We start from the raw sequence: 14,824 nt of genomic DNA on the forward strand, positions 1-14,824 counted from the left end.
AAAGGAGTACGACCAGGCTATATATTGTCTCCCTGCTTACTTAACTTATATGCAGAATTCATCCTGGGAAAGGCTGGGCTGGATGAATCCCAAGCCAGAATTAAGACTGCCGGAAGAAATATCAACAACCTCAGATATGCAGATGACACAACCTTGATGGCAGAAAGTGAGGAGGAATTAAAGAACCTCTTAATGAGGGTGAAAGAGGAGAGCGCAAAATATGGTCTGAAGCTCAATATCAAAAAGCTAAGATCGTGGCCACTGGGCCCATCACTTCCTGGCAAATAGAAGGGGAAGATATGGAGACAGTGAGAGATTTTACTTTCTTGGGCTCCATGATCACTGCAGATGGTGACAGAGGTCACGAAATTAAAAGATGCCTGCTACTTGGGAGAAAAGCGATGAGAAACCTAGACAGCATCTTAAAAAGCAGAGACATCATCTTGCCAACAAAGGTCCGTATAGTTAAAGCTCTGGTTTTCCCAGTAGTGATGTATGGAAGTGAGAGCTGGACCATAAAGAAGGCTGATCGCCAAAGAATGGATGCTTTTGAATTCTGGTGCTGGAGGAGACTCTTGAGAGTCCCATGGACTGCAAGAAGATCCAACCTCTCCATTCGGAAGGAAATCAGCCCTGAGTGCTCACTGGAAGGACAGATCCTGAAGCTGAGGCTCCAAGACTTTGGACTCCTCATGAGAAGAGAAGACTCCCTGGAAAAGACCCTGATGTTGGGAAAGATGGACGAGATGGTGGTTCTCGAAGCTATCAGCATGAGTTTGACCAAACTGCGGGAGGCAGTGGAAGACAGGAGTGCCTGGCATGCTCTGGTCCAGGGGGCCACGAAGAGTCGAACACAACTAAATGACTAAACAACAACATCTCTTTCTCCATTGGATGGGAAATGGCCCTATTTTGGGGTTCAAAAGCAAATGGGTTCTTGATTGACAGTCCGCAATGCCCACCCCCTTTTAGGGTAGGAAAGGACCCTGGGAGATGATGATGATGATGATGATGATTTATTTTTATTTATACCCCGCCCATTTGGCTGAGTTTCCCCAGCCACTCTGGGCAGCTCCCAATTGAGTGTTAAAAACAATACAACAAGTTCACCTTGGTTCCACTGTAAATCCGTTCTGGAAGTCCGTTCCAAAACCAAGGCATGCTTTCCCATAGAAAGCAATGCAAAACGGATTAATCCGTTCCAGGCTTTGAATAACAATCCCCAAAACAGCAATTTAACATGTATTTTACGATCTAACGAGACCATGGATCCATAAAACAGAAGCAATAAACAATGTGCTGCAGTCACACAATCAATCAGCAGCTGAACTGGGTTCCACACAGTCACACACACACAAAAACAGCCACAAAAACATAAAATAAATAGCAAAAACATGACAGAGCTAAGCGTAACACTCCAAACAGAAGTGTGGCACTCAAATTGGAAGTGTAACACTCAAAACGGAACACGTTCGACTCCTGAAAAAAAATTGCAAACCGGGACACTTGCTTCTGGGTTTGCAGTGTTTGGGTTCCAAGTTGTTTGAGTACCAAGGCATTGGAGAACCAAGGTACCATTGTATTTGTTTTATTTGTTACATTGACATATCACCTTTCCCCCGTCCTCCAAGGTCAACAACATATAGCACATGGTTCAAGCACACACAGCTCATTCAGTCGTCACACAAGGACCCTGTGAGGTAGGCTAGGCTGAGAGAGGCAGAAGCTGCTCCACCTACCCACCCAGATCACCAGTCGTTCCCCAGGGCCTGATCCAACAACCATTACACCAGGGATTGGCCACTGTGAGAACAGGATGCTGGACATAGTTGGGCCACTGGCTTGATCCAGCAGGCTTCTCTGATGCAGATAAGATAGTCAAATCTGAATGGTAAAGGGAAGATTTCTGGTTGCTTTTGCCCTCCCGCCCTGGGCTGGGCCTTAAAACCTACACACCTGAACTGTTACTAGTTTATTTCTCTCCTTCAACTGTCCTGGAACTGGTACAATTTAAAATGTTAAAAGTTAAATAAATCTTGTGGATGGAGGAGTGTTAACGTATATAAAATTGTACATATGGTTGATTTGAATATGTTATTATTATGTATACCCAATGTATCAGCCGTCTGGGGGGTTCACTGTTTGTGGTTTGGTTGTTGGTAAAAAATAAAAATTATAATAATAAAAAACTGTCCTGGAACTGAAGCTAGTATTAAGTAAAGCCAAACAGCTTGAGAGGCAGTGTGGCCTAACAGTTAGTGTGTTGGACTAGGACATAGGAGACCAGAGTTCGAATCCAAACACAACCATGAAGTTCACTCACTACTGAGCGACCTCTGGCTAGTCACTCTCTCACCTTAACCTACCTCACTGGGCATGTTGTGAGACCTACGTGTTGCCACCTTCAGGTCCTTTGAGGGAAGGTGAGATATGAATGTACAGTGGTACCTTGGTTTAAAAACAGCTTGGTTTATGGACAACTTGGATTAAGAACGCGGCAAACCCGGAAGTAGGTGTTTTGGTTTGTGAACTTTGCCTTGGAAGCAGAACATGTTGAGTGTGTTCCATTTGTAAATTGAGTCCTCCGCTGCGATGGGAAAACACGCCTTGGTTTAAGAACACTTTGGTTTAGGAACAGACTCCTGGAACAGATTAAGTTCATAAACCAAGGTACCACTGTAACAATATAATAAGGTCTGTGTGCAGAATGGCTGAGCTGAAATGGGAAAAGCCCACCTCTGTAATAAGGCACAGAGAGGGGTAGAAACTGTATGGTCCAAGGTCTAAGAATTCACTTCTTGCCAAGTGATCAAACCGGTCGCAGGAAAAACTGAGTTGAGATTCAATTCCTTCTTTCTTGATCTTGAAATGGCAGGCTGCTATATATCTTCACATGGTGCTGCAATTTCTCAGGCGTGTCTAATCTAGTAAAATGGTGTGACGTTTACTCAAGCATTTACACCGCTGAGAGGTCCAGAAAATGTATCTTGGATCTCGGGAGATGGGGAAAGCTCCATTATGTGCTTTGCACCTTGAGCAATGAGCATCAAATCTCCCCAGCGGGAGAGTGAAGTACTCCTTGAATCCACAAAAATGCAGGCCTCTCCAGGCTAATGAGGTTATCTTTCTGCTGCTGATCTGTAGCCTTGAATAGCTCTCATTTGGAGCCAGAGTATTCTTCCACCCCTCTAGTTTTTGAGGCCAAAACCCTGCTTACCAACCCACCTTCCATTATTCTGCTAAGAGGGTCTTGCCTGTCACTTCTCACCCAAGAGTTGTAGTCTAGTCACCTCTTCCTCCAAGTAGGTGGCAACTGCCCATGTACGCACTCAGGATCTGGTCCTGGGATTCCAGTCTAGAATATCTATTTCTGGACAAAAAAAATTCCTTCCAGTAGCACCTTAAAGACCAACTAAGTTAGTTCTTGGTATGAGCTTTCGTGTGCATGCACACTTCTTCAGATATGAAAGTGCACACGAAAGCTCATACCAAGAACTAACTTAGTTGGTCTTTAAGGTGCTACTGGAAGGAATTTTTTTTGTTTTGACTATGGCAGACCAACACGGCTACCTATCTGTAACTGGATCTATTTCTGGGATAGCTCAGTCAGTACAACACGAGACTCTTGATCCTAGGGTCGAGTACCACATCAGGCATAATATTCCAGCATTGCAGGGGGTTGGACTAGATGACTCTCACAGTCCCTTCCAACTCTACAATTCTATTATTAAAAGTACAGTGGTGCCCCGCAAGACAAAAAACCCGCTAGACGAAAGGGTTTTCCGTTTTGGAGGTGCTTCGCAAAACGAATTTCCTATGGGCTTGCTTCGCATGACGAAAATGTCTTGCGAGTTCCTGCGGGGGTTTTTTTCCTCCCCCCCTTTTTCCCAAGCTGGTAAGCCGCTTATCAGCTGATCCGCTAAGCCGCTTATCAGCTGATCCGCTAAGCCTAAGCCCGCTAATAGCGCTAATCCGCTCAGGGATTCTTTTCGTCTTGCGAGGCACCACTGTAGCCAAGATCACTGCCCTCCCCCATCACCCATTCATTTGGCAAACCACTTTGCAACCAGACCCCAAACCCCTGTCAACAGCTTAACCCCCCTGCTACAAGTTCACTCCCCCAAGTATTTGCAATTTTAAATTCCGAAATTCCCGATTAACACTAGGACGCCGATAACTTTTCCTCAATCGGTACAACCACGCAGAAAATCTCTAGAGGCTCAACATTTCTCTTTATATATATATTTTTAATTAGCATTCCCCATCCCCTCTGGTTACAGAAACTGCCAGGCAGAGCACAGCCCTGATAGGAGCAAACTCAGGGCGCGGTAGTGAAGATGCAAGACTGAAATGGGGGAGGATTTTTTTTTCCTGTTCAGTATTTGAGGCCTCTTACCCCTTAAAAAAAATGGGGGTGGGGAAGAGAGAGAGAAAGGGGGGAAATGGTATATGGGAGGGAGATAAGGGGGCGGGAACCACCAAAAGAAAAAGAGGTATTTTATTTTAGCCACAACCACCTCAAAGAAAGCCCAGAGCGAGGGGAGGGAAACGGGAGGAAGAAGTGTGATTAGGCATAAGGGAAGGAGGTTTAAAGGATGGGAGAGAAGGAAGGAAGGAAAGAAAGAAAGAAAGAAAGAAAGAAAGAAAGAAAGAAAGAAAGACCCTCCCCTTCCCTGGGACAAAAAGGCTCTTTAACATAAAATCAACAACAAACAACAACAAAAAGTGCAGGTCCCTTCAGGAGCACACGCCCCCTGGTGGCAGCAGGTGGAGGCACGCCCTACATGCTGCCATAGACGCTCTCATCGCTGTAGGCAATGTACAGGAAGAAGTCCTCCTCGTGATGTTCCTGGAAAGGGGGGCGGAAGAGAAAAGACTGGAGTCAAGGCATAATTTGGGCAGGGCTATAAACAGGCAGAGCCCAGGGACAAGGGTGCCAAGGTTCAAATCCGAAGCCTTTCTGCCCGTTCAGAGTAGACCAGCCAGAGCCCTCTACTTTGCATTGTCCTCCTCCTGGTACTCTTTCAGCAGTTACAAAGAAACACCATTATATTTAATTCTAAGTGTATGACTTCTGCATCCAGTTCCAGTTGGTGGAAACTGCGGTTCCAGCACAAGACAAGAGTCAAGTCTACCCTCCTATAATACAATCTCAAGTCACAAGTTCCAGACTAAACTACATTCTTGATGTTGCTGGTGAGAATGCACCACATGGTGTCTCTATCACCTTATTGTTGTTGTTATTATGTTGTTATTGGGATGTGGGTGGCGCTGTGGGTTAAACCACAGAGCCTAGGGCTTGCTGATCATGAAGGTCAGCGGGTCAAATCCCCGCGATGGGGTGAGCTCCCGTTGCTCGGTCCCTGCTCCTGCCAACCTAACAGTTTGAAAGCACGTCAAAGTGCAAGTAGATAAATAGGTACCACTCCGGCGGGAAGGTAAACGGCATTTCCATGCGCTGCTCTGATTCGCCAGAAGCGGCTTAGCCATGCTGGCCACATGACACGGAAGCTGTACGCCGGCTCCCTCGGCCAGTAAAACAAGATGAGCACCGCAACCCCAGAGTCGGCCACGACTGGACCTAATGGTCAGGGGTCCCTTTACCTTTACTATGCTGTTATTATTGGTTTCTATTTGTTGCTCATATAGGATATTTCATTTTTTAACGCTTGATGCTTTGCTGTGTTTTTATATATGTTGTAAGCCGCCCAGAGTGGCTGGGGGAACCCAGCAAGATGGGCGGGATATAAATTTTATTATTATTATTATTATTATTATTATTATTATTATTATTATTATTATTTACTTCCGAAGCATTTGGTAGTTCCACTGCCCTGAGAAGTTCAGGGGGTGGCGGCCCAGGAGGAAGCCTGGTCTGTGGCAGCTCCAGAGGAGGGGAACTCCCTCCCCAGAGAGATGTGCCAGGCACCTTCACTGTGCAGCTTGCAACACATGCTGAAAACACCCCTTTGCCCTGGCCTTTGACAGCTCAGGTGCAGGGTGGTGTTCAATGTTAGCAGTGAATTGAATTGAATTGAATGGGCTTTAATTAATATGCCCATAACATTTAATGGGTCTACTCACAAGAAGACTGGCATTGAATACCAGTTTTAATGACCCACCCTCTTCTTTGGTCTGCAGTTGCTTTCATGATGGGTGGAGAAGAATATAACAACAACTCCCACCAGTCCAGTCCGGGACTGATGGGAGTTGTAGTCCATATAAGAAACAGATACCAGGCTCAGTGGACTAAAGGTCGCCAGCAGGTAATTCAACCCTAATTCACCGCTGCCTCTCCACTCCCACACATGGTAATACAAATTTGCTCCACGCTTTGGTTTCGGCAGGGGTGGTGTGGCAATGGCTTTCCCCCACCTTTTCCCTTCTGAATGCTGCAGTTGGTCCAACCCCTCTCTTTTAATTCCCCTAGGTTGTGTTGTTCTTTTCCAACCTGTTTGTTACCCATTAATTGAACTTTTCAAAGACTGTTGCAGAGTGTCACTTCTCAAGCGATGCACATTTCCTTAAAAAAACAACAACAAAAACCTGTGCAGCAGACATAAGGCACACCCACCTGGTAGAGCTGCCCCATGGTGGCGCTGGTTGGGGGGATGACATTGTTGACGAAGAAGAAGAGGGCGTCCTCTGCTCGGAGGTGGATTCTTTTTCGGATGAGGAAGTAGAACTGCCCAACTGGGGGAGAGAAAGGGGGAGAATGGATCTGTTAGCTGAAGGAGCAGAATAAAACGACAGAGATTGAGGCGAGATCTTGACATGCCAACGAGATACACCCGTTTCATCAGGCGCCACAAACCTAGGTCTCCAAAATCAATGGGGCTTGCCCAGACAGCTTCATCCAGCACTTCACTTGAGCCTCCGATGTGCGGACATCTTGCCCCCTCCCCTTAGAAGGAGATGACCCCCTACCCCCTCCTACAGCCAGCTGCCCCAATCCTCAGGCTGGGCCCTGGGCCCTCCAACTGGGCGCGTACCTGTGAGGTCTGACGGGACAAGGTATTTCTTCTTGTCCAGGTCTCCTATCCGGGCCTTGGGCGCCTTTTCCACAATGACCTGCAAAGTGGGGAGAGAAACAGAGGTTGGGTCAGCGAAGGGCAGAGAGGAAGAGTTCACGCAGGAGCACCAAAACATTTCCTAATTACAGGAACGGTTGAGCAACCGGACGAGTTATTCGAGGAAGAGGCGAGGCCGGCCGGCCGGCCTGCCTGCCGAGAGAAGCTTTTGCTGGTGACAGTGGGAAGCTGGAAAGCCGGTCACAGCAGGGCTGAGACAGCATGAATCATGGGAGGCCTTGAGAAGATGGGGGACTGTTTCAGAAGGACAGAGCCCCAGAACACCGGTCCAAAGCAGAGGTCAGATTTAGTATGGAAGAGCCCGCTGGATCAGGCCAATGACCCATTCAGTCCAGGATCCTGTTCTCACTGTGGTAAACCTGGAAGCAGGATTCGAACACAAGAGCCCTCTCCCCTCCTGTGGTTTCCAGCAGCTGGCATTCGGAAGCACTGCTGCCTGTCTCCAACAGTATAAGTAACGCATAGCCATCATAACTAGTAGCTGTCAACAGCCCTCTCCTGTGCCATGAATTTGCCTAATCCTCTTTTAAAGCCATTCAAGTTGGTGAGCTGCAAAGTTTAACTTCCTTTTATATGTCCTGAATCCTGCCCAGGAATTTCCTCTGCTTGGCTAAGTGTAAAGGTTGCAAGGAAAGCAAACAAACCGAGAGCCTCATTCACAACTATTCTCAGAAGAGAAAGAAAGAAAGAAAAGTTAAACATTTGCACACAGGGGAAGGCAAGAGGCTCCCTGAGATGATTAAATGTCACCAGAGATTTTTAGGACTTCTCAGGACGGCAGTCCCAGCGCTCCTCCTCCCAAGCAACCTGCTAAGGCAGCCTTCTGCCTTCTGCGAAAGATTGCCAAGTTTTCCTTTCAGTAGCCGAGCTCCTGTGCTTTTAACAAATAACAGACAGGCAGAAATTAAACAGGTGTTTCTCTCCCCATCATGCATCCCCAGGCTGGGGCAGCGGCAGGGAAGGGAAGCATCACCACCTGCTGAATAAATCCTTGTCAGCCAGGCAGCTCATAAGAAGATGAGATCCTTGGCCAGGAGAAGGTGGAATCCTTCATTCCAAGTCTGACAGATCACCCACCTTTTTCGGGGTGGGGGAATCAAAAAGCTTTCCGTTTGTCAAAACCTTCATGCAAGACAGCCGAGGAAGCCTGGGAAAGAGTCCAGAGCCTCCATAACCTGCATATGAGGCCCTAAGGTTGCTCCAACTGCACGTTTGCTTGTAAGGCTGGTTTTGTTTTCTATGTTAGTCGGGGACGAGTTCAAGTACTCAGATACCAGAAGCCACGTGGAAACCTTCCGTCAACCGGGAGCCCTCCAGGTTTGTTTTGGACTACAGGTGCCATCAGCCTCTGGTGGGAGTTGCACTCCAAAGCATCTGGAGGGGCACTAGGTTGGCAAAGGCTGTGTGGGATAATCAACATTGGCAACATGGGGATAACATGTTAGCCGCTCTGAGCCCGGCTTCCGCTGGGGAGGGAGGATATAAATATTATTTTTATTAACAGCAGAGTCAAGATAGATATGTCCCAGACAGCAATGGCTTGGGGAGAGCAGTCAGCAAGCAGGGGAAGCATCACTCTGATCTATGTTAAGGGTCCCCCATTAGAAAAAGATGGGCCTGGAATAAGGCCTCTAGCTTCTCCCTCCCTCACATTATATACTCATTACTTTGGTATCCAACCCTTTTCTCTGAGGAGCTTGAGGTTGGTGCCACAACGACCCTGTGAGGTAGGGAGAGTGCCTGGCTCAAGATCACCCTGGGAGCTTAATGGCTGAGTGGGGATTTGAACCCTGGTCTCCCATGTCCTAGTCCAACGCTCTAACCAAGGGGTCACCAAACTAAGGCCCGGGGGCCGGATCCAGCCAATTGCCTTCTGAATCTGGCCGGCAGACGGTCCGGGAATCAGCGTGTTTTTACATGAGTAGAATGTGTGCTTTTATTTAAAATGCATCCCTGGGTTATTTGTAGGGCCTGCCTGGTGTTTCGACGTGAGTAGAATGTGTGTTTTTATTTAAAATGCATCCCTGGGTTATTTGCAGGGCCTGTCTGGTGTTTTTACATGAGTAGAATGTGTCATTTTATTTAAAATGCATCTCTGATGCATTATTTGTGCGGCATAGGAATTAGTTCATTTCCCCCACCACCACCTAAAAAAAATATAGTCCGGCCCACCACATGGTCTGAGGGACAGTGGGCCTCTGCTGAAAAAGTTTGCTGACCCCTGAGCTAACCACTACATCATCTTGGCCCACATTAGGTAATCAGGACGTTCCATTTTGTTCCCCTGGAAAGGTTCCTGTGCCGTTACAGGGTTGCAAAATGGAGAGGAAGAGATTCTCAGGCATCGTGCGTCGGGGGGGGGGGGGAGCTCTGCTTTCATTTCTGCAAAACCATCAGGCAAAGCGATAAGGGCCTCAGAGCAGGCCAATCTGACTGTGTGGCAAGGCTGTTTTCTACCACAACCACCCAGAAGAAAGGGGGGGGAGAGGGATGACACCACAAAGGAAAGCACCGCCTCCCAAAATTCATCTGCGATGCCCTCTCTCTCACTTCCTTCAAGACCCACTTCTGCCTCCAGTTCCCGAATGCAACTGTAGAGCGTATTGGTGGCGATTATAAAGGAGAGAGCTGCAAAAAGGAAGTATACAACCTGTCTCAAGTCTCCTGAATTTAGGGCAGGCCATAAATCAAAATGAGGAGGAAAGGAAAGCTCCCGTTCTCTGGCCACAGTGTTATTGCCACTGTTCCCCATGGCTGTTCTCTGTACGCATAAAACATGTACATAGGGCAACGCTTCATACGTCTGGCAAAAGTGGCGTATGAAAAAGGATTCTGCGAGCACATTTAAAGGTAAAGGGACCCCTGACCATTAGGTCCAGTCGCGGCCGACTCTGGGGTTGCGGCGCTCATCTCGCTTTATTGGCCGAGGGAGCCGGCGTACAGCTTCCGGGTCATGTGGCCAGCAGGACTAAGCCGCTTTTGGCGAACCAGAGCAGCACACGGAAAAGCCGTTTACCTCCCCGTCAGAGTGGTACCTCTTTATCTACTTGCACTTTGGCGTGCTTTTGAACTGCTAGGTTGGCAGGAGCAGGGACCGAGAAACAGGAGCTCACCCCGTGGCGGGGATTCGAACCGCCGACCTTCTGATCGGCAAGTCCTAGGCTCTGTGGTTTAACCCACAGCGCCACCCGCATCCCTGCGAGCACATTTACTCCAGCCTAAATCCCACAAACTCGAGTGGGACTGTCCTCTTTGGGAGCAAATCTTAAGCCTGCAGGCAAAGGCACTCTTTTCAAGAAGTGGGGCCTGCTGGGTGTACCAGAACCGCACGGCTACAGTTACCTGGGAGTCACAGCTCACAGTAGTGGGAATCCATGGGCAAACCCACAAGCCTGTTTAAAAAGGAAGTCCCAATTTCTCGGGGTAGCCGTGTTAGGCTGCTGCAGCCAGAACAACAGGGCAAGGTGAGCACATTTTGCCAACGTGGTGCCTGCCTAACAGGAGCCACAGCCCAACATCTGGAAGGTACCAGGTGGGCGTCCGCTTCCAGGACCCTTTCCCTCCTGTGACAAACGGCGCTGGCCTTCAACGTGCCCCAAGTCCCTTTCCGTATTTTCAAGGGTAACCCAATCCCTGTTTACTCCAGAGAAGAAGCCACCCCCTTCCCCACCAATACTACCCTCCCTCGGCACCAAGGAGATCACTTCCGCTTGTTGTTTGTCTGCTCACAAGTAAACTTTGAGGGAGGCGCGGAAGTCGTGCTTTTGCTCCCTTTGCTCCTCTCTCCAGCCTGCAGGACTTATCTCGAAATCCCGCCCTTCCTCCCAAAGGATCTTTACATATTTTAAAGCTGTCCTTGTTTTGCAAAGTGGGGAGGGGCGCCTGCGTGAACAAAACAAGGGGCGGGGGTTTCCCCTCCCTGGAGCTTCTCTTTGCCCTGGAAGCCTTTAATGAACGGTGCATATATTATTATTCCTATTTTTTTTGTAAGCCGCCCGGGGAAGTTTAATGCACTATGGGGGCAGCACAAAAAAACAACAAAAGCAGCAGCTGGTGTGGGGGGGGGGGAAGGAAACAGGACTTTGGGGGTCCGTTCCCCCCCCCTCTCCAGCCGGTGGAGGGTGAGGATCACATATTCCAGTGATCGCTGTCCGCCGCCCTTTGTTTTGTAAGCCGCCCGGAGCGCTTTGTAAGACACTGGAGGGCGGCGCCAAAAAAAGGGAAGCAAAAGGGAGGCTTTTGCGGGGTCGGAAATCCCCTTTTGGATCAGAGGGGGGAGGAAGGTGGGAGGAGGGGGCGTTAAAGCGAGGAAGGGGGTCTCTCTCCGAGGGTCTTCCTCCCTGCGAGAAGCCAAGCTACAGGGAACCAGGCACAGGGCCTTCTCGGTGGTGGCACCTGCCCTGTGGAACTCCCTCCCACCAGATGTCAAGGAAACAAACAACTACCTGACTTTTAGGAGACATCTGAAGGCAGGCCAGTTTAGGGAAGCTTTTAATGCTTAATAGGTTGTTGTATTTTAGGGTTTTGTTGGAGTGGCTGAGGAAACCCAGCCAGATGGGCGGGGTATAAAGAATAAATTATTATTATTATTATTATCTCTCTGGGGCGGAGGGATACGGGAAGGGGCGTTGTGCCGGGGTTGGGGGGGGTCCTCGCTCCCCCTCTTTTTTCCTCTTCCCTCCTCCTCGCGCGCTCCTCTCGGACTCACCGGGACTCGGTCCGGGTACTTCTTCCGGATCTTCTCGCCCTCCGAGCGGCGCTTCTCGAACGGGTGCTCCTCCTTGTAGACGAACTTCATGGCGGCTGAGGCGGCCGGGCGAGGAGGCGACGGAGACGGACCAGCTGACGGGGCCGCGCCACACACAGACACTCGCGCCCTCTCGCGCAGGCGCGCGGGGAGACGCCTCCGCCGCCCCCCTCTCTCGCTCGCTCTCGCGCTGGGATACGCGGGGCGGGGCGAGCCTGGCTTCCGCCAACCGCTGCGCCGGAGGCGTAGGCGCGGCCCTCGGAGGCGGCGCCGCGTCGCGCCGGCGGCGCAAGCGGAGAGCGAGAATACGGAAAGCCGTTGGCGGCTGCGCTCCTCGCGCGAGCGTCCGTTAGAAGGTGGGGGGAGGGGGAGGAGGAGGAGAAGCCGCCGCCGCCGCCACTGAGGGAAGCTGTGCGGCCTCCGCTTTCCCGCGGAGGGGGCGCCGTCACAGCCCGCCCTGCGCTAGTCGCGTGGCTGTGAGGGCGCCATTTTCACGCAAGTGGCGCAGTTTGCGGCAGAGAGGGGACAACTCGCGCTGGCGGCGTAGCGGAAGGCGGCGGGCGCTTCAAGCCCCGCCGGCCTTTCCCTGCCCCGCAGCCGCCCGGTTGGGAGTCCCCGTCGCCGCCCAGGGGCCGGCCCCGTCGGCGAACCTCCCTCGCGGCCCCCGGTGCGGCGTCCAAGCGTTACGTCAAATGGGATTCACGAACGCGGCCGGCGCAAGCGCCGCGCAGCTGGCGTGCCGTGTTGACACCAAAACAAAGTAGTCCGCGGGGGGCGCCGCTTCTCCTCTCTCTCCGAGGAAGGGGGCGCGTCGAGGGGGGTGGGAAGCGGAGCGGCCGAAGGCTCGGGCAGCCCAAGCCAGCGATGTAAAACCGGAGGATTTTGTTTTTATTTTAAAAAAGGAGGTGCGGAAGGATCGGGAGGCGACGGCGGCGAAGCGACTCGTCATGTGACTGACGTCAGCGGAGAGGAATTGCCACGTGTACCCGCCGCCCCGGAAAACAGTTGCGGCAGGCGGGGGAGGCAGTCACGTGAAGGGTGGCCAATAGGAGGAGGGGAGGGGAGAGGGCAGCTTCCCTGTTGCTCTGGCCGGACGCCTGGGTCCCTGCCAGAATAGGGCCTTGCCTGCCTCCCTCCCCCCTCTCCCCAAAGGGGAGCTTTGCAGTGCCAATAAATAGCTTTTCTCAGGGGCAGGAGGATCAACCGGGATCCAGCAGGGGGCAGATTAGCTCAGGCACAAAAACAGAATAGGGGGGGGAGGGGAAGAGGATGCTTTGCCTATATTTGGGGAGGAAACTTCTCCACCCCCGTTTGGATACTGGCTGGTGGGGAACCAGCCCCCAGCCAAGCTTTTGAAGCGGCCCAGGGAATCATATAATAATAATAATTTATTATTTATACCCCGCCTATCTGGCTGAGTTTCCCCAGCCACTCTGGGCGGTTTCCAATCGAGTGTTAAAAACAATACAGCATTAAATATTAAAAACTTCCCTTCAGATGTCTTTTAAAGAGAAGATAGCTGCTTATTTCCTTCACATCTGAAGGGAGGGCGTTCCAAAGGGCGGGCACCACCACCGAGAAGGCCCTCTGCCTGGTTCCCTGCAACCTCACTTCTCGCAATGAGGGAACGGCCAGAAGGCCCTCAGAGCTGGACCTCAGTGTCCGGCTGAACGATGGGGGTGGAGACGCTCCTTCAGGAAATGCATATGGAAATGCAAGCAATTAAATCAAACCTCCCCACCTCCTGAGAAAGTCCCCCCCAAAAACCCCACTCAAAGGCTGGCTGGCTTTCTTCCTAAGAAGGTGGTTTCTACCTTTCTCCTCCCCTTCACTATCTGTGCCACTTCCTAGCAGAGGGAGGTGCGAAGAAAAGCTGAAGCGGAGAAGAGGAGGAAGAGAAACTAGTTAAAAGGAACCATTTCTCTGCAAGGTGCAGCCTGCATTTCCAGCGCGCAGGAGAGAAAGAGCAAGCTTGCCTACCGAGGAGGGTGGGCACAGGCGGACTGGTTACCCAGGCACCAGGGGATATCACAATTAACAGCAACACGGGAGATGGTGGCTTGACAGACCCCATCTGCAGCAGGCTCCACTTCCGTTTGTTTAGGACAGTGGCTGTCTGCGTTCCTTCAAGGATTCGCCTCCGGCAGTGTAGCCATTCACTCCTGGGCTTGCTTCTCCCTTCCCTCTGAACTCTTCACAAAGGTGCTTGGTAACTATCTGTACCATTTCACTGCATCTACTCCAAGCCCCAGGGATAAAAAGTTGCTGAAAGGTGAGGAACTGAAGGAAGAGATATAGGCACTCTGGGCAAACATCCCTGCAAAGATGATTTAGCTGGAAGCCTCATTTTCTAGCTACACAGTGGGGCAAGCATTTTGACAGTTCTATTTAGAGTTCCCATGTCCGGTCTGGGCCTTGGATGAAAAACTCAAGCCTAGTTTAAAAGCAAGTATGTTACTCTTGAGCCTTTTCTGCCAACAACTTCATTTCCTAGGAAGGAAAGGTAACATCCTTCGCTCTGCTAGTGTAATTAGACGGGTAGGAAACTATCTCTCTCCCTTCCTCAAACGTTGCAGAGCCCTGGAATGTACCACCCTGGCCCACGAGACTGAGGACAAGAGGCTTTTAAAGGACATTACTGCAAAGAGAGGAATCTATTCTCTGCCCCCCACAAGCCCACCTTCCTCGTAACTACCGTATTTTTTGCTCTATAAGACTCACTTTTTCCCTCCTAAACATTAAGGGAAATGTGTATGCGTCTTATGGAGCGAATGCAGGCTGCGCAGCTATCCCAGAAGCCAGAACAGCAAGAGAGATTTGCTGCTTTCACTGTGCAGAGATTCCTCTTGCTGTTCTGGCTTCTGAGATTCAGATTTTTTTTCCCTTGTTTTCCTCCTCCAAAAACTAGGTGTGTCTCGTGGTCTGGTTCGTCTTACAGAGTGAAAAAGACGGTATTTCCCTCACTGATCTATCTTACCAGCTCCCA

General features: G+C 50.4%; 1 protein-coding gene across 1 annotated transcript; it reads right to left on the reverse strand.

Annotated features, from left to right (window-relative positions):
* Positions 1 to 4,226: 4,226 nt before the first annotated feature.
* GABARAP (GABA type A receptor-associated protein) lies at positions 4,227 to 11,999 on the reverse strand. Its single transcript, XM_081887117.1, has 4 exons — positions 11,800 to 11,999; positions 6,993 to 7,071; positions 6,575 to 6,693; positions 4,227 to 4,849 (listed from the first exon to the last, which is right to left on the reverse strand). The coding sequence occupies exons 1-4, from the start codon at positions 11,887 to 11,889 to the stop codon at positions 4,781 to 4,783; spliced, it is 357 nt and encodes a 118-aa protein (XP_081743243.1). The 5' UTR covers positions 11,890 to 11,999; the 3' UTR covers positions 4,227 to 4,780.
* Between the last annotated feature and the right edge of the window lie 2,825 nt (positions 12,000 to 14,824).

The sequence above is a fragment of the Podarcis melisellensis genome (assembly GCF_964234715.1).
Source record: "Podarcis melisellensis genome assembly, chromosome: 13".
Classification (NCBI taxonomy): Eukaryota; Metazoa; Chordata; class Lepidosauria; order Squamata; family Lacertidae; genus Podarcis; species Podarcis melisellensis.